At 32.4% G+C, this 22,717-nt stretch overlaps 1 protein-coding gene across 8 annotated transcripts in view; it reads right to left on the bottom strand.

The window, feature by feature from the left end:
- NOVA1 (NOVA alternative splicing regulator 1) overlaps positions 1-22,717 on the bottom strand; it is a 155,172-nt gene that overhangs the window by 131,208 nt on the left and 1,247 nt on the right. For 6 of the 8 annotated variants that reach the window (XR_011380473.1, XM_008269458.4, XM_017348235.3 and 3 more), the window contains exon 2: positions 21,846-21,989. Coding sequence is in view for 5 of the 8 variants with exons in the window: in XM_008269458.4 (XP_008267680.1) it covers positions 21,846-21,989 (144 nt within the window). In the remaining 3 variants the exon portion in view is untranslated. Of the gene's footprint in view, positions 1-14,833; positions 14,914-16,634; positions 16,753-21,845; positions 21,990-22,717 lie in introns of those variants that run through there. The other 2 variants (XM_070053337.1, XM_051822735.2) reach the window with 1 other exon arrangement.

Genomic DNA, 22,717 nt, shown 5'->3' with positions numbered 1-22,717 from the left:
GGAAATGCCATTCATACATAAATCAAAATCATTTCATTCTGTGAGTTTTCCCACAGATCCTTATCTCTAATGGAGTCTTAAAATACAATAGCATTTTACAGGAAATAGCTTAGGAGCTTAGGGTTTCAGCCTCTAATAGAGGCACAGAAATTAGTTGCCATTTAACACTGTAAAGTATTATCAGAAAATAGTTACTTCCTTTAATAAATTGACTACTCCATTCATAATGTCTTTTAATGTTTAGAAATCTTAACGCTATCATGGGTTATTATCTAGGTAAATAATTCTCTAAAAAAGTACCATCATTCACTACCATTCATAAGTTTTGATCATCAGTATAGGTTTGAACTTGTGGTAACTCAACATTTAGAAAGTTCCTGACAATCCAATTTAAAATACTAAAATTACTTGATATTGAGTAAAAGGCCCTTCACAATCTAGCCTTTGCTACACTCTCCATCTTCATCCTTTATAAATGGAAAGAAAGTTAGTCTTAACTATCTTTGTATCAGGTGCCGACGCTGTGGCACAGTGGGTTAAATCCCCGGCCTGCAGCTCCAGCATCCCATCTGGGGCCGGTTCTAGTCCAGGCTACTCCTCTTCTGATCTAACTCTCAGCTATGGCCTGGGATAGCAGTGGAGGTTAACCCAAGTCCTGGGGCCCCTGCACCTGTGTGGGAAACCCAGAAGAAGTACTGGCTCCTGGCTTCGTATAAACACAGCTCCGGCCATTGTGGCCCTGTGGGGAGTGAACCAGTGGATGGAAGACCTCTCTCTCTCTCTCTCTTTCTCTCTCTATCTCTCTCTGTAACTCTGTCTTTCAAATAAACAAAAATAAATCTTTAAAAAATAATCTTAGTACCCTCTGCGTGTATGAAAATGTCCAATATATAAGCCACACTCAGTAAGTATTTGCTAGGTGGATATGTGGGTAAATAAATAAATGTTGGAAAAGCTGAGACTTTTAATTAACATAAATTTTAACAAAATTTAACATAAAACTTATCAAAACAATTTAAAAACTGTTCTTTAGGAGGTATGTTCAATTACATATTCATATTTCATACTCATTATTTTAGGTATGACTACAGTGAAGATATGTCTTCATTGTTTATGTAGACAAATTTTAAAGCTATTTTATAAAATTTAATTTATAAAATTAAAAGAAGGATTTGATCATGCTGCAATTGACTATGGAGTGACACTTTAATAATAAAACTTAAAACTGAGAAACTTTAAAACCAAGCTTATGTTGTAAAAACTATCTACAATCAAGATTATTTTTACCTCATAATACGAATGATACAAACACCAAGTGCTTGGAGTCAGATAAACCATATACAAAATCTTTCTCAAAGAGCTATGGGAAAGAGTATCATATAGATATTTCCAAGATATAATGTAAGAAAGATGTTATTGAAACTATATATCCGATAAGTGAAGATTAATACTAAGGGATGATTTATTAATAATCATGTCAAAATAATAAAAAAGTCATGAATTTTAAACCATGATTTCAAGATAGAAAATTAAATTTTAAGGTTCATCTTAAAATTGTCCCTATAATCCAGAAAGCCACAAAACCATATTTTTTTGTTTTTTAACAGTGATTAAACAAAATTCCTCTACTGTATCACGTATATATGATCAAGTGCACAGATTATTGTCTTACTCTGGAAGACTACTTCCAGAGACCACATATCTTTCACAAGTAAGAAATATTGAAAAAATGTATGATTAGAAATCAAGTCAAAATTGTTATTACACAATTATTTCATCAGAATATTAGATATGATCTACAAAACACAATTCTCTGCCTCATGAGCCATAATAAAATTTCTTTTAATAACTGAGAACTCTGTGAATAGCAAAATTGAAAGTCAAGTTAAGCCTAAATGATTGAAATTAAAGACAGAAGTTGAAGTCTATCAACTGAAATAACTACCATGGACACGAAAATGAAGAAACTCAATTATTAGGCATAAAAGCATCTATATATTTTACAGGAAAAAATACCACTTGGATAATTTATTTTTTCAGGTATGTAACTTCTTTAAGGCATAATCCTTATATAGGTTGTGATTTAATACAATATTCTTGAATAGATAATTATATTTTGTAACAACAGTGGATTTTACTTTTGACACTTTTTTTAAATTTGTTTAAAGATTTTATTTATGTATTTGACAGGTAAAGTCACAAACAGTGAGAGAGAGAGAGAGAGAGAGAGAGAGAGAGAGAGAAAGGTCTTCCTTCCGTTGGTTCACTCCCCAAATGGCTGCAACGGCCGGAGCTTTGCCAATCCAAAGCCAGGAGCTTCTTCCTGGTCTCGCACGCGGGTGGAGGGGCCCAAGCACTTGGGCCATCCTCCACTGCCCTCCCGGGCCACAGCAGAGAGCTGGACTGGAAGAGGAGCAACCAGGACTAGAACCAGGCCCATATGGGATGCCGGCACTGCAGGCGGAGGATTAACCTACTGCGCCACAGCGCCGGCCCCTACTTTTGACACAATTTGATGCAAGGTATTATTTAGAATCTTTTTTAATCCTGTAACTTCATATATTTCTTCAGTTCTTATTTAATGTATGCAACAGGATGTCTTTATATATATATATATATATATATACACACACACATATATACACATAATGAAATGCTTACTACATCATACAAATTAATACATACAGTATTTTCCATACCAACTTTGTTTATGGTAAGAGCACCTACAATCTACTGTTAGCAAGTTTTTGGTATACCACATAAATTATAGTCCTCAGACTGTATATTAGACCTCTAGACTTAGCTATCCTAACTACATTTGTATCCTGTGCTTTACTTCTCTCCATTTCCTCCCTGCCCGTGGTAACCACTGTTCTACTCTCTATATATACGTATTTAATTTTTAACTTTTTTAGATCCACATATAATTGAAATCACACAATATTTGTCTTTTTCCTGTCTGGATTATTCCATTTAGCATAATGTTCTTCAGGTTCACCCATGTTACTGGAAATACCAATAAAACCCTTTTAAGGCTGAATGATGTCCCACTGTACATACACATATTTATTCTTTGAAACTCAATTCCTGCAGGCAAAAATACATTTATGTTACTATATTGGATATATGGATCCTCACATTCCTTCAAGTGTAGATTATTTCATATAGACTTTCTAGTAACATAAAACAAAAAATGAACCAAAGGGCCAGCATTGTGGCATGACAGGTAAAGCCACCAGCTGTGACACTGACCATCCCATAAGGACACCGGTTAGCATCCAGGTAGCTTCATTCTGATCCATCTCTCTGCTAATGGCGTGGGAAAAACATCAGCAGATGGCCCAAGTGTTTGGGTCCCTGCTACCCACATGGAGGACCTGGATGATGCTCCTAGCTCCTGGCTTTGGCCTGGTTCACTACTGGCCACTTCAGCCATCTGGGTAATGAACCAGTGGACAGAAGCACTCTCCCTCTCTCTGTCTCTCTCTCTCTCTCTCTCCCTCTCTCTCTCTCTCTCTTTCCTCTTTCCCCCTGTAACTCTTTCAAAATAAATAAGTAAATATTTAAAAAATAGTCCCCTTCCTTGCTGCTACAGCAGGAAGTTTCTGACTTACATAAATCTTGCCTTGCTCACAAAAATAAATAAAAATGAATGAATGAATGAATGAATAAATAAATAAATAAATCAGGCCTTCTCAATGCTTTACCTTTTGAAATTATAAATAATCGGGGGCTTAGGTCAACCCAATAACATGAGCAGGTTACTTTTTGCCATCTGCTAAAAACAGCTTTAACACCAAATTCACACAGAACCATATCTTTAGGTTAATTCTTTATTTGGCTAAGCACAGCAGAAAACCTTTTTGTAACATTTATTTATATATCTCGGTATGTGCTTTGGGCTTGATTATTTGGTTTTCCTTTAAGGAAAATATCTTGAACATAATCAGAATCATGACCGATAACATATAGAATTTGACAGAAAAAAAGGTGAAGATGACTTCCAATTTATTGACTTAGAAACTGGAGGGCAACATTGCATATACTATGCAGGAAACAGTGGGAGAAGTTGTTTTGGGTGGCTGTAAGAAAGATCAGAATATTTAAAATCATATTCAGTTGTACCACACATGTTAAACATACACATAAAATAAAGTAGGCAGTTGAAAGGTCCAGAATGGATACAAACACTTAGTAGTCATCAAAGAAGAGTAGCTTGTTTTTAAAGCCATGATTCTGGTTAAGATGATCAAGGGAATAAGCATGTATAGAAAAAAAAAAAAAAAAGCAAAAAATGAATGGTGGTCCAAGGACTGAAGGAAATGAGAAGAAGCCGTGAAGAAAACATGAGACAGCAGCCAATGAGGTAGAGGTGTGCTTCCAGCAAAATGAAGAGTTTTAAATCAAATACCAGTAATTCCTGTGTCAAATGCTGCTGTTATACACAGATGAGGACTGAAAACAGGCTACTGATTTAGAATTACCAAAGTTGCAAAGGAACTGATCCACTAGAAGGATAGAGTCAAAATCCTAATTGGAATGGCTTTGAAAGAGAGATGCAAGAGAGAATCAAGAAACTGCACAAGTATGGACAATCAGTGTGAGGTAATTTACTGCTAACGGTATAGTAATTGAGACAGGAAAAACAATAAAAAGAATCATGCTTAAGAAAAAAATAAAAACAGAGAAACAAAAGCACATTTATAAGTTGAAAAAAAAATCCCATAGAATAGAAAATTGATAATGCAGGGAAAAAAAATAATTTCCAAAAGAAGGTGTCTCCATATGCAAGAGGAATGAAAATTAGAGTAAAAGTGGAACTTGGACTTTGCCAGGTGCTAATACAGTTTATCAGAACAATAAGAGAAAATACAGAATGTACAGATTCTCAGATGGGTCTGATGTCAGGAGCTTTTCAAACTACTTTATTACTCAATGAAATAGGAAATGAGATCAACAATGAGGATTACAGAAAATATTTTGGAATTAATGTTCAACTTCATCATATATTGTGGAAACTTCAATACTAATGAAAAAAATGTCACAAATGAAAAGGAAATCTGGGGTTTTGTCAACGTTTGCAGCCTATCTCAAACTTCTCTTTTACCTAAAATGATACTCTATTATAAACAGAGACAGAGATAACCCATAGTCCTCTCTAACCAAGACTAACATGAATTTCCCTCTATAAACTGCCAACATTTAACCTTACTCTCAATTCCAATTATATTTCACTCATCATCTCTACAGATTCTAAGAATAAATCCATTGCTTTAAAACTATATGATAATTAAAAATGAATCTTAATGAAGAATGAGATGGCAGAGGAAGTAGAAGGTGGGCTGGTTTAGGGGTGGAGGGCAGGAATACGGGGAAGAACTGCTATAATCCAAAAGTTGTACTTATGAAATTTATATTTATTAAATAAAAGCTTTCTATGAAAAATTGTATTACAATATTTAGTCATTCTGGAATTAAATGACCTATAGTGAAGTTTCAGTTTCTTTATTTTTTTCCTGTATCATCTGGTATTCTTAAATAATTAAAGGTGTGACAATCCAAATATAAAACTAAAGTTATACTATGTCAGATATTCATTAAGACCTTGCTTCTCCACAAAGCAATCTAAGAATCAGTATGATCTTATTAAATTTATTGTACTCCAGGACATAATCATACAATGATGGTATCACATTTACAGTTGTTCCTCTGGTATTAGATTAATCTTAAATATTTAACACATAAGTAATATTTAATATAAAAAGTACTTGAACACAGCATTAAGCTTTATAATCATAATGACAAAATATAGATCTATCACAAAAATTTTAACAAAATGGCAATCAAGAGTATATGTGATGATTCTGAGAAAATGTGAATACTTGTTAGAGAATAGAAAGGAATATATCAGGGCCCTTAAAAAATAACATTAGTAGAATCACACCACTAAGTATCTTATATCTTACATGAACGCTGCTGGAAGCAACAAAAAAATTTTAACAGCTCAAAAACAAATCTGAAAAGGAAGTTTTACAAATTGTCACCTGCATAACTAAACAGCTAGCTCCAACATTTAATTACGATTTTTTTTTTACAAATGGAGAAAAGATCTTCAAAGCCTTAGTATTTTGAATTATACTCATGAAAAAGTCTTAAATTATCTGTGTCACCTGATTTATTCCTGTTAAGTTCCTATCAAAACTCTTGAGATATATTTATTTTATAATACATACAAAAATGTTGCATTAGGGACAGCGTTGTGGCACAGTGGGTTAACGCCCTGGCCTGAAGAGCCAGCATCCCATATGGGTACCAGTTCTAATCCCAGCTGCTCGTCTTCCAATCCAGCTCTCTGCTATGGCCTGGGAAAGCAGTGTAAGATGGCCCAAGGCCTTGGGCCCCTGTGCCTGTGTGGGAGACCTGGAAGAAGCTCCTTGCTCCTGGCTTCAGATCCGCACAGCTCGGCCGTTGTGGCCACTGAGGAGTGAACCAGTGGAACCTGGAACCTCTCTCTCTATCTCTACCTCTCTCTGTAACTCTATCTTTCAAATAAATCTTTTAAAAAAATGATCAATTAATTATCAAGAGTCACAATACAAATAAACCTTAATGGTTTGTGAAGTTATTATAGTATTCTGTGATATTACAAATTCATCTCTGCTATATGAGAAATAAACAAGTAAAAAAAGCTCTTCTTGTCTTTGAGGTTTGTATCAGAGTACCTTTTCTAAAGCTATGTAATAAACTTTTTTTAAAAGCTGCAAATAGAAGAACCCCTTCCAGTATTTAGAAGCTCATTAACCAAAACAGGGAGTATGCTAAAAACTCATTCCTATCTAGATTTAAAAACATTTATCACTCGTAATTATTGACTGAAAATAAGAATGCATATTAGAAAGGTATCGAGAAAATTAAATTAATATAACAAATTATTTATATTAATTGTTTGAAAGGAGTGGAATAAGGGAGAATTCAGCTTTAATATTCTCTGTACTGCTTATATTTTTAAAATAATCATGAGAGGCTGGCGCCGCGGCTCACTAGGCTAATCCTCCGCCTGCGGCGCCAGCACCCAGAGTTCTAGTCCCAGCTGGGGCCCCGGGTTCTGTCCCCGGTCGTTCCTCTCCCAGTCCAGCTCTATGCCATGGCCCGGGAAGGCAGTAGAGGATGGCCCAAGTCCTTGGGCCCTGCACCCACATGGGAGACAAGGAGGAAGCACCTGGCTCCTGGTTTCAGATCGGCACAGCGCACTGGCCGTAGCGGCCATTTGGGGGTTGAACCAACGGAAAGAAGACCTTTCCCTCTGTCTCTGTCTCTCTCTGTCTAACTTTGCCTGTCAAAAAAAATAATAATAATAATAATCATGAGAAAAAAAATAAAAAGTAACCAAATTTTTTTTCTTTTTAGGACCTCTTTAATGTAACTTTCCTTATTTGAAATCTCTGCTGGAAATGTATTATTTTTAAAAGAAACAAACATAGAAAAGAGAGAATGAAAAAAGACAGCTCATTAAAATGCTTAGTATATGTCAAATTACTATGTGGCACAATTTTATCTGTACTTTCTTGATACCCAGGTCAAAACCTACAAGAGAGGTAGTGACACTCCACGGTGCAGAAAAGAAAACTGGAGATCCAAGAAAATTAAAAGACTAAAAATGTATAATTCTAAGTGGCAGAGCTGGAATTCAAACTGGCTGGATACCACATGAACCAGAGCAGTCCTGTATACCATCTGACTTCCCAGAGGTATTAAGAAGTATCAAACTGATATGATAATCTCTTAATAAATTCCACTGCATAACATCCATAGCATATTTTCCCCATAAAAATTTTATTACAGTGAATACTATCATAGTAATATGAATAAACCATTATAGTCATAAGTTTATAATTCAACAAATCACTAGGTTAGTGACTACGTTTTATAGCCCTAAACCAAGAACAATTGAATCATTTCAAGTAAACAACCTTAAAAATAAAGTCAAATGTCACACTATCTCAGAGGTCTAAAATCAGTATGAAGATAGGAGAATATCACAATACAAAAGTTCTATTTACACACGTTTGGCCAAGAGATAGAGAAAATTAGTTTATAGGCTCCAATTACTTAATAATTATAGTTTTCCTTTCAAGGGTAAATTCTGTATTTGTATGCCTTCCATAACAGGAAAATAACTTGTTGACTCATCAAAAACATCTGTACATCCTCCAATCATGAACTAATACAGCAGTTTGGAGGATCTTACCTAAATTGTGACCACTGATTTTTGAACTTAATTTGTACGTATTCTGATGCAACATTATACACTAACAGTAAACAGGTTCATTATTAGCTTAACATATCACATCCATTTAATTTCCACTGATTTTTTCATTCATCTGTAAAATGGAAATAAAAATTCCTGACTACAGTGATATTTTAAGAATTAAAATAAGTGCTATAAATACAAAATCTCAATAAGCTACAACAATAAATAACTTTTAGCTGTAAGGTCTTACAAGTTTCAAAAACAAGTTCATTATTTTTTCCATTAACTATGACAGAGGCAGGTTAATGCAAACATTAAAAAAATCCAGAACCTGACTTTTGAAAAGGCAGAATTTATAGAAGACAATGAGTTCAGATAACTATTACTTGGGACACTTTTCAACCCCAAATTTTTTTCAAAATTTTTATTAACAAAATTGTATTTATATAGAATATCTGTAGTAGTCAGAAATGCATGCTGCTGTCTTCCCAAAGAATTAGAGGGAGCACAGTACTGAAATCTTTCTCTCATCTTTTCCCTTCCCTACCCACTCTATTCCTGAACAATGCCCACGTGTCTGTGTGACTTCCTGACATTTTAACAAACTTTATCATTTTGTACAGTGTAAAAAAATGCATGTAGTCCTTACCCACATGATTTATCCCTTGAAATTATGGAAATTATCCCATCACATTGTAGTTGATACTTATTTTTAAATGTGATGATTTGAAGGGACTTCCCTGAAAAAATCTTTGATAAAAGCAACATTCTCTAAAAATCAAAATATCAGTATGCCCAAGAAAGCTTTGACATAAATTCAAAATTGACTATTTCTGTCATAAAAGGGCAGTGTTTATTGTAGTTTGCTTTTAATTGCTTTCAATACCAAGTCTCCTAACAACCTCAAATCTTTTCTTATCAACATTTGTACTTTTCCTAAAACTGAAAATACTGTTTTCAATTCTTACTTTACAAAAAACATTTTTGGTCAAAGCAACTATATTAGCATAATACTTTGACAAAAATTCAATACATAAAGCTACTATTCACATTCATAAATAATATACTATCTTTTCAAAAAAATCTAAAGTTCAGAGAATAAGTTTGTCAGGAAGACAAATCCCATGATAATCATAGCAACAGCAAAAAGATTTTTACAAATGTTAAAAACAGGGATTGACAAAGTAAAGGATTGGTCAGGATAATAAACCCACCAACCAGAAACTATGTAAGTAGCAGCCTTCCACTGTAAAATTACTAATCCTAGTACATTACACAGTTGATATATGCCAACCTAAAATGCCACATATGGCATACCTAACTCACTATAAGTTTGTGTTTTCATACACAGTGCCATTCTAGTTTTTAAACACCATACCAAATACACAAGTGTAACTCAAGAAAAACTTTTGAGAAGAACATACCTTTTCTTAAACAGACTAGGTACTCTCTTCAGAAGGCTAAGTGTAAAACATGACTTTAAGGAAAACATCACTGAAAAATTTCAGAACAGATGATACATTAAAATATAAAATAGTATATCATTGTGCAGATGGAGTTTATAAAAAAAGTTAAACTTAACTGTTACTTTTAAACAACTCATCAATCAAAAATTTCATTGCATTGTTTCTCATACATAATCATATTTCCTCTGCAAAAAAATGTATGTAGTCCTTGTCTGCGTTATTTATCACTTTGTAAACAAGTCATGAACTCATGTGGACATCAATTTTAAGGCAATGAGACTTTTCTTATGCTTCCTTTTGAAACTGAATTCAACCTTGAGTTATACAACTGGCATTACTGAATTATGAATAGCACTTAAATAAAGATTACACAGTGAATATTTTTATTTTAAATCCCCATCTGGTGCTTAATGTCACTTCAGCTGTTCAATTTTTTAATGTTTCTCCACACAAGTAGCCAATGATTTCACAAATCAGTATAAAATGCTAAACAGACTTTAATCTCATTTTGTAAATGAAAAAATAGTGCCATATTTTTCAGTCACTTTTTAATAATTCATCTGAACTATAAGCTTATCAATAAGATTCATTCTTCTAAGAAAGAGTTTATCAATGCTGGAAAATCCTGGTGACTTTCAATTAAACAAAATTCTAATCAAACTTACTACATAACAGAGTACCTACTAATAAATAAGTGGTAAGTTTCTATTTCCTTTAATATAAAATACCAGTGTTTCTAAAAAATATCAAAGCTTCAGTGTTTAAATGGCTTCAAACTCAAATATAAAAAATAGATGTACATTGTGCAAATCCCTAAATTTCATCGAATTAAAAATAAATTCATCATTTTATGCCATAAAATCTAGAAAGGTTTACATATTGAAAAATTCAGAACATGAGAAAAAATTTTACCAGGTATATGATTCTAAACTGCTATGAATAAGAAGTAAACTAGTTAAAGAAACCATTCAGGTCAGTAACTCTAAACAGACAATGCTATATGTAAAAGTGAGCAACTATTAAATTCAGGTTTCTGCCTCCAGAGTTTAGTGCAAAACGGTCTTCACCGACATTTGCCTTTCTTTAGGTCCCTACATTGTTTTTTCTTCCACACTAGGCAAATATTTGTTGAATTCAGCATAACTCTTACACTTCTTAAGATCTTTTTCTATCTTTCTAGTTACCTTAGGTTTCCCTCTGTCATTTGTCTTCTTAATAAATAAGTCTTTCATTCTACCTATATGTCCTAGGAAGAAAGCCAGACTCTTCAGTCTAATACTGAATTCTGCTTTTAGACAATTAGGGTAATCTTTCCTCTAAATTACAAATAGCACAATTTAAATAGAGACAAACAGACTTAAGAAATAACTCTTGCTAACGAGTTTATCTAAGATGAATATTTTTTAGTCAGGCCATTTGGTTCATATGTAACATATTGTCTCTTATCTGTAAAAATATCTATAATGCCTCCCTATGACCCCTACCTCCAGTCTCTTCTCTTGCCACCACACACACACACACACACACAGCAAAATCCATTTTATCTGAGAAAATACAAACTACCCTTGGAGTCTTAAATATACCAAGATTTTTTTTTCATACCTTTATGTCTGTATATTTTTCTATCTCTGTGCTTTAAATGACCTTCCACCCTTGTCCACCATGCAAACTAAAAATTCAACTTTCAAAATCCAGTCAGCTCCTCTATGAATTCTTCTTTGAAGTTGAACCTCTCCCTCTGAAGACCCTGCCACTCACTGACAGAGGTAATTTCAACTTGTAGATGTAATTCTCCCATTGAATGCTTATGAAAACTTTATTATAACCAGGTTTTCATCTTTTTTTGTCTCTTCCTGCTCCATAGGTTGAGACTAAGATCTGCAGGGCATTGCACACTTAGTTCTAACCCCAAAGAGAACATACAGAGGTCTATCAAACTTAAAGTCAGAGCATATTGTTGGCATAGAAGAGCAGGGGAAGTAGCCAGATAAAGAAATTCTAGGGTTATTTTAACAAACTGTTTTCTAGTGGTTCTTACAATCTTCACAACTAGGCATCAGGAATGAAAAAGAGTACATCTATTAAATCTTTAGAAAGTTCATCAGTTTTAATTATAATGGTAAAAATCAAATGATGTATTAATATAAGAAAAACACTAGCATTTCATGTAGTTCAAGTTTTTCTTGAAATTTTAAATGTTTAGAAAGTAACTTTCCTGAAATTTTAATTACTTGTATAATAAACACCTTGATATTTCAAGCTAGTCAAACTAAGCAAATAAGTTATATTCAACTACATACATGGTGTATTTTTTATCTGAGTAAATAAGAAAATTAAATTATCCCTCTTCTAGGAGTCACAACATAACTTCTGCCCACAGAGTCACATGTTAATTTCCCCCAACAAATGTGGAGAAGCTGATGTAAAGATTTTAAATAAAATATTTAGTAATCATACTTTTGATAGTGTATCACTTTGATTTTCCAGGTGTTCAAGAAAAACTGTAAGTGGTTTCTGTGTTCTCTATCACTTGGGTCATATAGCCATAAATTAACTATAATGTGCTATAGCCATGAACTTTTATATTATAGGTACTTTTAATAACTTTATTAATTACTAAATCTTAATTAAGCTCATGTTGCTTAAGTCAGGGTGTTTTAATGATGTTCTTCATTTTCGAGGTGCCTTTGAATATTCCATAAAATTGGCTTTAAGTTTCCTCCACACAAGATAGCATACTTAAAAAAGAAGGCAAAAAATTCCTCTGTCATTCTCCACTCTTCCTCTTTAATACCTAGTCTATACCTATCATTCCACTACAATACATTTCTTGTTTGTTCTAATTTCTGAAATCATTATTTCACTTATCCCAAAATACAGGTATTACACGCACACACACACACACACACACTCCATCAATAAACTAGAAGAGTAGTGAAAAATTAAAGACAAGACTGCCTTCTACACAAACTATATTGACACTACTTGAGTACTTCAGAGAAAAAATCTCAAATTGCTTATTCATTCACACATCTTTTCAGATTTGCAGTCAGTAAAGCACAGAGGTATTTTGAACACAGAGCAGTAGGCAGGAAGAATGACATAAATTCTCCCACATCAATGGATCCTAATCCAATTATTCAACTGATATGGGTAAAAACTATGACGAAAGATTTTTTTGTTTTGTCTTGTTTTAGTTTAAAGCTGTAGAAGGAAAAGTCTTCAAAATCATGTTAAGTACCTTTGTAATTACATTAGAAAGTAGTCCTTAAGCCTATAATGCAATGAAAACAACATCAGAATTCTAATTAACTGAGAAGTGGACCAATTTAATGACTAGACAAAGAGAGAAAATACGGCATTTCTTTTTTTTTTTTTTTTTGCAAATTAATCATCATGGTATAGCATAGTTACATTCTTACTTAGGTTGTATTACAATTAGCCCTGTGTTTATTTTTGAATCATAATATTTGTCCTTTTTAAAGCAACTGTTATAAATGCATAGAAAAATGTCATACTTAGGGAAGGGATGTGAACATGGAAAAAACATAGATTCTTGAAATAATCCTTGAAAACAAAATTTGACTTAGAAATTCTACTCTTCTAAAAAATCAAACTGAATACTGTTTAACCAAAAATAAAAAATACGTACATAAGGAACATATAAGCAAGAAAAAAAAATGTTAATGAGGAAAAGTAACAAAGCTGCAGAAACAAATCACCCCAAAAACATGGCCATTTTTAATCGTATAAATATAGGAAAAGAAAAAATGACAAAGCAACATCTTCTAAGAAATATAATTAATCAGATCTTTTTTTACAAAAACATGTTACAATGAGGAAAGAACTCCCTGTTTTTGGTCCTGTGGTGTGGCAAATCAACTTTTAAAAAAACTGTAAAATAACTACTGGGACATCATCCTACTCTGTTTTTTATTTTGTTGTTCTCTTTTGTTAAAGAACATACTCATTTTAAAAATCTAGGTGTAGGAAAAAGTTAGGGACTTTTCTCCTCAGTCATATCCACACAGAATAAAGAAAAACTAGAGCAAACCTAAAAGAAAAATAAAGAACCTACTACAAATGCACCACAAATTCAGAAATTATATTTAAAAGCCACAGGAAAATGGTTGTCATTAGAAAAATTTTGCATAAATTTAATCTTTTGATGCCTTCATCTTCTCAACTGTCAAGTGAAGATTCTGGAAGAGGTCATACGTAAGCTCCACATCACTTTCACCCAGTTCCACAATTCTACAATTTGTCCAAATGCTTCCAACAGAAAGCCTCTTAGTTACTTAATAATGTCATCATTTAATCTTTGACAAAGATGCAATATAAAAAGTTGAAAGCAAAATCTAAGGAGAAATGGGAAGCACAACTTCTTGTGGCAAATAAAATCACACCTATATTCCCTTAATGAAGAAAATATACTTTTAAAAGTATTTCAAAGATGAGTATGATGAAAATTAAAGCGCTAAAATATTTAGCAACATCAAACAAGTAAAAAGAAAACAGAACCATGCATTCCATCCCCTACCACTGTGTGTAACAGAAACCCATTACACCATTTCTTTTTTTCCACCATTCCTCCCAAATCACTGGATCTTAAAAAACCAGAAACATGGCCCAATCTAACTCCCAGAGCAGCAAATTATTAACAACTGGTTGAATACAACCATCTTCTTTGGGATTAAAATGGTTTTTAAAAACTAAATAAGCTGAGAACCATCATTTATTATGTCATAGAAGGAAAAAGGATTTGATATCTTAGTTAATAACTAATTCATTGCCTGAAAATATATCTCATGAATAGAATTATGGGGACTTCGATGTATAGCTAATTTTCAAAAATATTTTAGAACAAAAAATTATTCCTCAAAACTTCAAAAAATATGCTCAGTTTCACAAGGAAAATAAGACACATTCTCTAAAATTTAAAAATTTACTGAGTTCAGAATAAAATTCCTTATAAATTGAAAGTTTACTGAACATCAGTAAGACATAAGAGAACTTGAACTAAGAAATAAAAATTTAACATTAATTTTAAGTATCTATATAAAATTATCTTGAGAATGGACAAAAATGTTTTACTTTCCACACCAAATAATCTTACCTGTATCATTTTGCTGTTAAAAAACTCAAGATACTGATTTCATTTTTCATCTGGTCCTGTCAACGATGCTATGACAGGCCCTGCAGGAAGCAGCAAAAGATCAATGATGGAGTGAAGATAGAATGTGTTTTCATGATCAAGATTTGTCATGGGAAAGGATATCCATAGAGTGTTCAAAATTTAGCAAATACTGAACATATCTCCAAAGTTTACCAATTTATACAATATTCTTTTTTTCCACTATATAATCTAAAAACATTTGTTTTTTAAATTTCTTCTTTATCAAAACTTAAAAAATTATAGTGAAGTACATATGTGAAATTTTAAAGTATAATTTTTATTGGTAAGAATTGAAAAGAAAATAATAGTTCATGACATCAAAAATGAAAACTTTGATTAAAAAATGAAATGATATATGTACAAAAGTACTGCAATATTTCTCTTGACCTCTAGAGAGGATTATCTGAATCTTACTTCTCTTAATTATTATAACTGCCGATAAATGATCAACAATCCATAATTGAATTAAAATAAAAATAATTTTCTTGCACGCAGTATCTTCAGAATCAAATAGTTACTGCCAATATTGGTTACAAAAAAAAGAACCTTCAGAAAACATATAAAGGTTAGAAAACATGTTAGGAAAAAAATAATCTGAGCAACACCAGAATTTAATTCCCTTGAGTAACTGACAAATTATATTCAATGGATACCAAAAAAATTCGTCAAATTACTAAAGCTAATAAAACTACAAAATTGCTTCACAGAGACTCCAGATTGTTTTTTCTGTTTATATTGCAAATTACCTTAAAATAGCAGTGTATCTTGCCAGATCTAGTTTAAAGACATTATAACCTTAAGAACTGTTTTCACTAAAGGGCCAATTTCTGATCAGGACTGTGGTAAGAGACAACTCTCATTACTGGGAATAATATTAGCACACACAATAAACTTCTGTACCATCATGGAAGCACATTCTTAAGTAACTACTGCAAACAGGTAGAGTCATTAAAAACAACAGACTAACTTTAGGCTTTTAGCTGACTCAATTTTAATCTGCTTATAATAAAATGTGGCAAGGAATCATTTAATCATTTCGATAGCACTCTTATATTATGTGCAAATATCTTTAAAATATTTTAATATGATGTAACTATCATGATCGTTGGCACATTTCAAAATATAAAGTTCCCTGGCCAAAGTCCTTAACATACTAAAAAGATATAACTTAATTTTACATGGCTTATTTTTCCTATAAAAGTAAATAGATGTTAATCTCAGGTAATAATTTTAAAAGAACCACGTAGTATTCCCACTTATTTCCACTCACTCATGCATTAAAAATGTACTTGGAGAACAGAGAAATTTTAAATGCTTCTGACTTAATGATACTTTCTGCTTATTTCTAGACCTAAACCTCCCACCCTTTTCTTAGGGTTATTCTATTGGATGCATGGTAAATCATTTTAGCTTCAGTAATTCCATTTTAAAAGCCACCTAGTCTTTAAATGGAGAGATGAAGAAAATGGAAACTTCACCAACCTAAACATCAGAAACTACTGAAAAGTACTGCTTCATTTCCTGCATGCTGCGTTTTATACCATGACACTTCAGTCTCTGAGGGTCAGGGTAATTAAGCTCCATAGCAGCTGCAGTGCAATGTGAGACACACACGGCTGTACTTCCCACCAGTCCATTCCAATTACCTGTAGTATTCCAGCACTGGACAAGTGACAACCAACCTCTTCTCTCTAGTCACTTGTTCCCGCTGGTCTACTGATAAATGTTAGAACAAACTAACCTCTTTTTGGAAAAGACTGCAAAGCTGAATGCACCTGCTGCAGGCTGCAATGATGAGTCCCAGAGAGATGTTTGTCAGTCAGATCTCTGCAGATGTTGTTTAACTTTATGCTAGAGCTGTATCCAAAGATGGAAATGAGATGGCAATCAAGCACGAATCTCCCACCCTCATCCTGCCCCCCCCACCAAGCTTTATTTTGAAAAGCTACATTTGCTCACAAAAGTTGTGATTTAAAAGATAGTTCCACTAAACTGGAAACAGAACTAAGACTAAACTAGGCGGTTTTAAAAAGAAATGTTTATTAGGTGCTAAATTTTAGGTAATACATTGCATCATAAATGTTCAACTAATGCCATTGTGTCACTTAATAAAGAATTTTTAAAACAAATTGTCTTAAGTCAGAGCAAAACAAAATATATTAACAATAAAATACATGAGTGGGTTTTTGATTGATGGTTTGTTGGTTGTGCTTTAGTAGTATCACACACTCCTTAGTGTTTCCCAGACACAGATCATTTTTCCTTTTTGTTTATTATATGAAACATAAATGATACATAAATATTGAACTATCTCAACAGCTGTGTGCACTATTTTTAAACTATCCAAGGAATCCTGTAGGTGATACCTGCAAGGCAATGCTGCTAAATGTATTTCCTTACAATGTCCCAAATTTTAAATGAGCTATTTTTCCAAAACCCAGAAGTCTTCAAATGGTAAATTTTGAAGTAACATTGCGCTATTTGATGCATGAAAATACCAACATTATAATGATGTTCCATAACTCAATAAACCAATGATAAAAGGCAAAACATCAGAATGAAATTAAAAAATCAAATAAAATGAAAAATCTCAGGCCACAAAACATTTGTATGCCTGAAGGGTAAAAATCATAACTTTGGAAAAATACAGTGTTAACATAGATTGTGTTATGACAATAATGTTTCTTCAGATGTTCAGCTTTCCTTTTAATTAAACTAAGAACATATTTAATAAAAAGAGCAAATTTCCACAGAGCTCCTAATGTCTAAGTGAAAGACAAGATTAATCCTTCAACTAAGGATAAGAGAGACAAAATATAAAGTAATCTATAGCAGTAGATAGTATGTCAAATGCAAACATTACAACTTTAAGATTTAAGGAAAAATATGTATCAGCAACTCTGTGATCATACGAAAACTAAAGGAATTGTATGATATAAAATGATAACTATCCTATGAAACCCCCCCAATAATGTTGAAAATTATACTACTATATTTTCTCTACTGGTAACAGTTCTATTTCTCTATTAATTTTGTTTTTGAAATATATACCGGTAAGTTTCTAAGGTATTTTGCATCTAAGATCAAAGAACAAAGTACAGACTGCAACTTTGAGAAACTAAAAGATTAATATTCACATGTACTACCAATACTGTAATACTCTTCCCTAAACAATATCAACAGAAGCACTGCATTTTAAAGTTCATTATCCAATGAATTTCAAAAAAAATCATTTGTTTATAATCCTATTTCTAAACATTAAATTGACCATTGAATTATTTCCCAATAAAAGCAGCGTAAGATATTTCCCTCATAAAATAATTTTTACTTATATTCTGCTTTTCCATGATTTTAAAAAATGTATTGTACAGCTTGTGATTTCAAGACAAAGCAACATTCAGGTTGAACAGCAATAAAACCAAGACATAATGGATCTAAGAATAACGAATTTAAAGTTTAAATTAAGGATCATAAAATGAAATAATATATATTAAATGCAATCCTATTTTATAACCTACAAATATGAAAACAGTAAACATTACACACAAAAACATTCCAATATCATAGTGAAGGATTCCTATTTGACTGATACAATGAATATCTCCAGTGTCATATGACAGAATAAAAATAGATGTACTACAAAGTGTTCTAAAATCTAAGGTACAGAAGAAAATACTTATTTTATACATCCTTTCCTACTCCCAACCAATAAGGTATTCAGTAAGTTTTTCTGATTTCATCTTCGAAACTTCTATTACAGAATTTTAACTGATAAAATCTCCTATTTATTAAGGAAAACAAATAACCATCTTCAGATATCAAATATAAGAATTAGAAAAAAACTATCACCTTTCAAAAAATGAGTATATTTCCCAAAATCGGAAAGGTCTTTTTTACTACAAGGGAACTTAATGTAATATAATTATAAAAGGATATATAAATAAGCCCAATTCAGTAGATTTAATTAAGTAAGAAAAAGAGACATATTTCTAAACCACCAGTAATAAGTCAATATTCTCTAAGATGAGATTTTTAAAAGTAAATGAATTATACAAGATAACAAAAAATAAATCTAATAATAGATTATGTTCTTTTGATTAAAGTAATTGAAAAATATACTTCATAATTCCTTATCATACGATTTTCTTATTATTTTATTCAATATTTAACATGTTGAAAAACATAAGGTGCAAATTCTATATTCATACCAACCAAGTGCAAAAATCTTTCCTTCATTTCAGTGAAAATTTTTTAAATTACTCAGAAAGGCAGAGTTGCTTAAAGTTATTTGAAAGATATAACCTGAGCCAAAAAGAAAACAAAAAAGGAAAAACAATTTTGAAGAGATCACTTTGGCCATAATTGTTTTTAAATATATTTCAATAGAGGTGAAATTTATTGAAATATCCTTAAAGTGTAACTGTATTCTGTCATACATCCAGTAGTATCTGAACTAAACCTTATGAACACAATATCATTCTTTTTCAATACTTAGGTAATTTGAATAGATCTATTAGATTATAAAACCAAAGTACACTTTTCCCCAAATATACTTTCTTATCAAATGAGAAACAGAAAAATGCTTCATGAAATAAACACCAGGCATATTCATGCTAATAAAACAATCATAAACATATTCACACAAAGGGCTTCTGAATTATTGCATAATCCTTAAAGAAACCCTTTATAACTAGACAATATGAATCACAGCTTTATAATTTCGCTGATTTGACACGTGCAAGGTAAGTATTCCTTAAATGTATCTGAGTAAGATAAGTTGAAAGGAGCCCACAGGCTGTTGTTGAAGAATACCAGTACCTTGGGTAATTCCACAGGCTTGTGGTCAAATGTGAAAAGAAACACCACTAAAATTAAAATCTATTGGAAGAAAAGAGATGTATCTTTTCAAACAGGTAATAACCTGGTTAAAATCATATTTTAATACTAACTGTTCAGAATTCTTAAAGCTTCTCAAAAACTACAATGCTTTATTTTATCCTTAAAATTGACTCCACAGTGTGTGATTGGTTTCCACCTGTTACAGGCAAAGGATAAGCCTTCTTTTATCCGACAGACATTTCAACTCACATTTGAACAGGTTACGTCACCACACACACACAATTTTATTCAGCACATTCCAGCTTCCCATTTTTTCCAACGGATGTCCTTGCTCTATACAAATAACGTGCCTCCGAACTATAAATAAAATAAGCAATTTCAATGTAATAAGAAAAAAATGCACAATTAAGTAGACTAAACACAAAAGATCTAATTCTCAGTGCACCCTTTCCAACCCACAGAAAATAAACTATATTCAAATGAAAAGGCATTTAATTTACTATTTGGAATATCCTTGATAAACACCAATTTTCTGTAACATCCCTGCACATCTGATACCACCTCATGTATAATGCAAAAAAGCTATTTCATTTTCATCTATTGACAGTGAATTTAATTTACCATTGCAGCTCTTTTCCTAGAACTATCATGTTATTAATTCTGCAATCAAGCTCTTTTGAGTGCTTTTATTTCTACTAAGGGTTTTCGGAATTCCATATTGATTTTTTTCATCATAATATACCTTTTAAATGTATGAATATGAATTTGTTAGCAAACTTTCCTAATGCATAAGGAAAGTTTCTCAGACAAGGAAAGCCATCTGCAAAACTACACTCACAGGAACAAACTTTACAGAGCTATTATATTCAATAGATCGCATGTGTTTTAATTTGATAAAGGTATGTTAAGTCAAAATGATACATTTAGTTTATATAACTAAATGATAGTTTCAACCACTGCAAAACCTTCTTATCCAGTATAATGGTCCATTCTCCCACCAAGCTATTGGCTACGAAAAAGAAGTCCTCCAAATGTTTTTGCTTACGTTCATGCCAGATGTCTTTTCTGTACTAAAGTACTCTTAGTGAATTAGATCACTAAAAGCAAATCAGCTTTCTTTTCCAACAGGAAAAAAAAAATAAGCAGTTATCAGTTCCCTCAGCATTGAACCAGTATCTTTATAGCCATAAAGCTAAAATGACCCCCAAAAATGGCGGCAAGCTAGATCTATGTAAAATCAAATCAGCTAATAACATTTTAACTACGAGATACACTACTCAATTAGGAGACTTCTCCATTAAACTTAAAATACGTACATTAAGTAGCAAAATGATGAAAAATGAAAGAAAAGATGAACATGCAGAACTGTATAACACCTGAAATAATAAAACACACTGAAAAGTAAAAATAAAAAAAGATACCACCTAGGAAACTTGCCATATTCCAATAGTTTACTGTACCAACTGTTAAGCATATTTTAAAACTGTTACACATATTTTAAGCAATAAAGCTCTTAAGTAACACAAATTTTGCAATATTATTTTACTTCTTATATAACAATACAGATTTCCTTATTCCAATTACATTAAAATCACAAAATTTTAAAAATCTGAAGAGGCAGCTCTTGTCCTCTTCACTCCAAGGCCAACAAACAAAGCAATGAAGCAGAAAGAGGTACATAATGGATTCAGAAGTAAATGGTCCATTCTTTAAGAAGCCTCCCTACCCCCACCTTTGAATTCACTCTAGACTAATTGTCATTACAATGATGTCTGAAAACTTTAGAAGAACCCTATTTCCTGATACCAGCTGTCCAGGGTTCTATCTTTAAATTTTTGAGTATTTTTCCTAATAAAAGTATTCAGAAATATGCAAAAGAACAATCTTGCAATCCACTGAAGTCACATACACAGTACATATCGATTATAGGGAAAAGACATAACCAACCATGGAAATATGCTGAAAATTTGTCCATAACATACTCTAACACAGCAATTTATAAAGTCCCTCACTATTGTTTAACAATTTCTTCTGAGACAACATACAACACATGTAGGTTCTCTCTTACTTTGCTTGGGAATTCATCAAACAAGCTCTTTACCACTGCACCTACCTGGATAAAAATCTTTGGACTTAGACAGCTTGATGGTGGCTCCAGTTTCTTTTTGCAACTGAACAATTGTCTGTCCTCCCTTCCCAATTATAGATCCAGCAGCATAACTAGGTATGAGAACCTTTAGAAAATACTGGCCGTCTTCTGAAAAATGCAAAGAAATACAGTTGGTTAACATGATATCCTTAAACTTTGTGTCCCCACTCCACCCTCAAGAGAGAAAAACAGCAACTAAAAGCATTAAACATACTGCTGCAGGAAATAAGGAGTTAATTTTTTAAAAGAATGAAAATAAGCCAATTACATAGAAAAATAAGCATGTGTAAAATGTTTCCCATTTTGCAAGACTCATACTTTCAAACTTGGAATTAAAATCTAAACATGTTCTATTATTTTGTGGCGCTGTAGGAACTGATGACTAAATTCCAGTTGTTATTCCAAACATGGAAGTCTTCCAATTCTATCTGTGGTTACTATGGCAAAGAAATGAACTGACTCTTTAACAAAACTTCAAAGACTCCTAGGAAGACAAACCTGCACTCAACATAGTGTAGGAGGAAAAAATAAAAACCAAAGAGACTCAGGATGGTAAATAGTGATGAGCTAAATTTGTTTGTCATTAGCAAACACATAAGGACTACAATTAGCATAGCCTATATCCTACTTAAAGTATGCAAAACAACCATTCTCCTACCAAATAATCCACCCAAACTGTAGGACACATTCCAAGCCTCCAATAACTGCCAAGAAACAACTCAATGTGGTGGACTGACAGATCTAACTAATCCTGGTGAATTTCTTTAGCACTTCTTAGTCTACCATGATCTCGTTTAAGCTGATTAATTACAGGACCTTAAGAATTTTGCCGATAC

Source organism: Oryctolagus cuniculus, chromosome 12 (genome assembly GCF_964237555.1).
Source record: "Oryctolagus cuniculus chromosome 12, mOryCun1.1, whole genome shotgun sequence".
In the NCBI taxonomy this organism is placed as follows: domain Eukaryota; kingdom Metazoa; phylum Chordata; class Mammalia; order Lagomorpha; family Leporidae; genus Oryctolagus; species Oryctolagus cuniculus.
The sequence above is the reverse complement of the archived record's forward strand: the minus strand, read 5'-3'. Positions and strand labels throughout refer to the sequence as shown.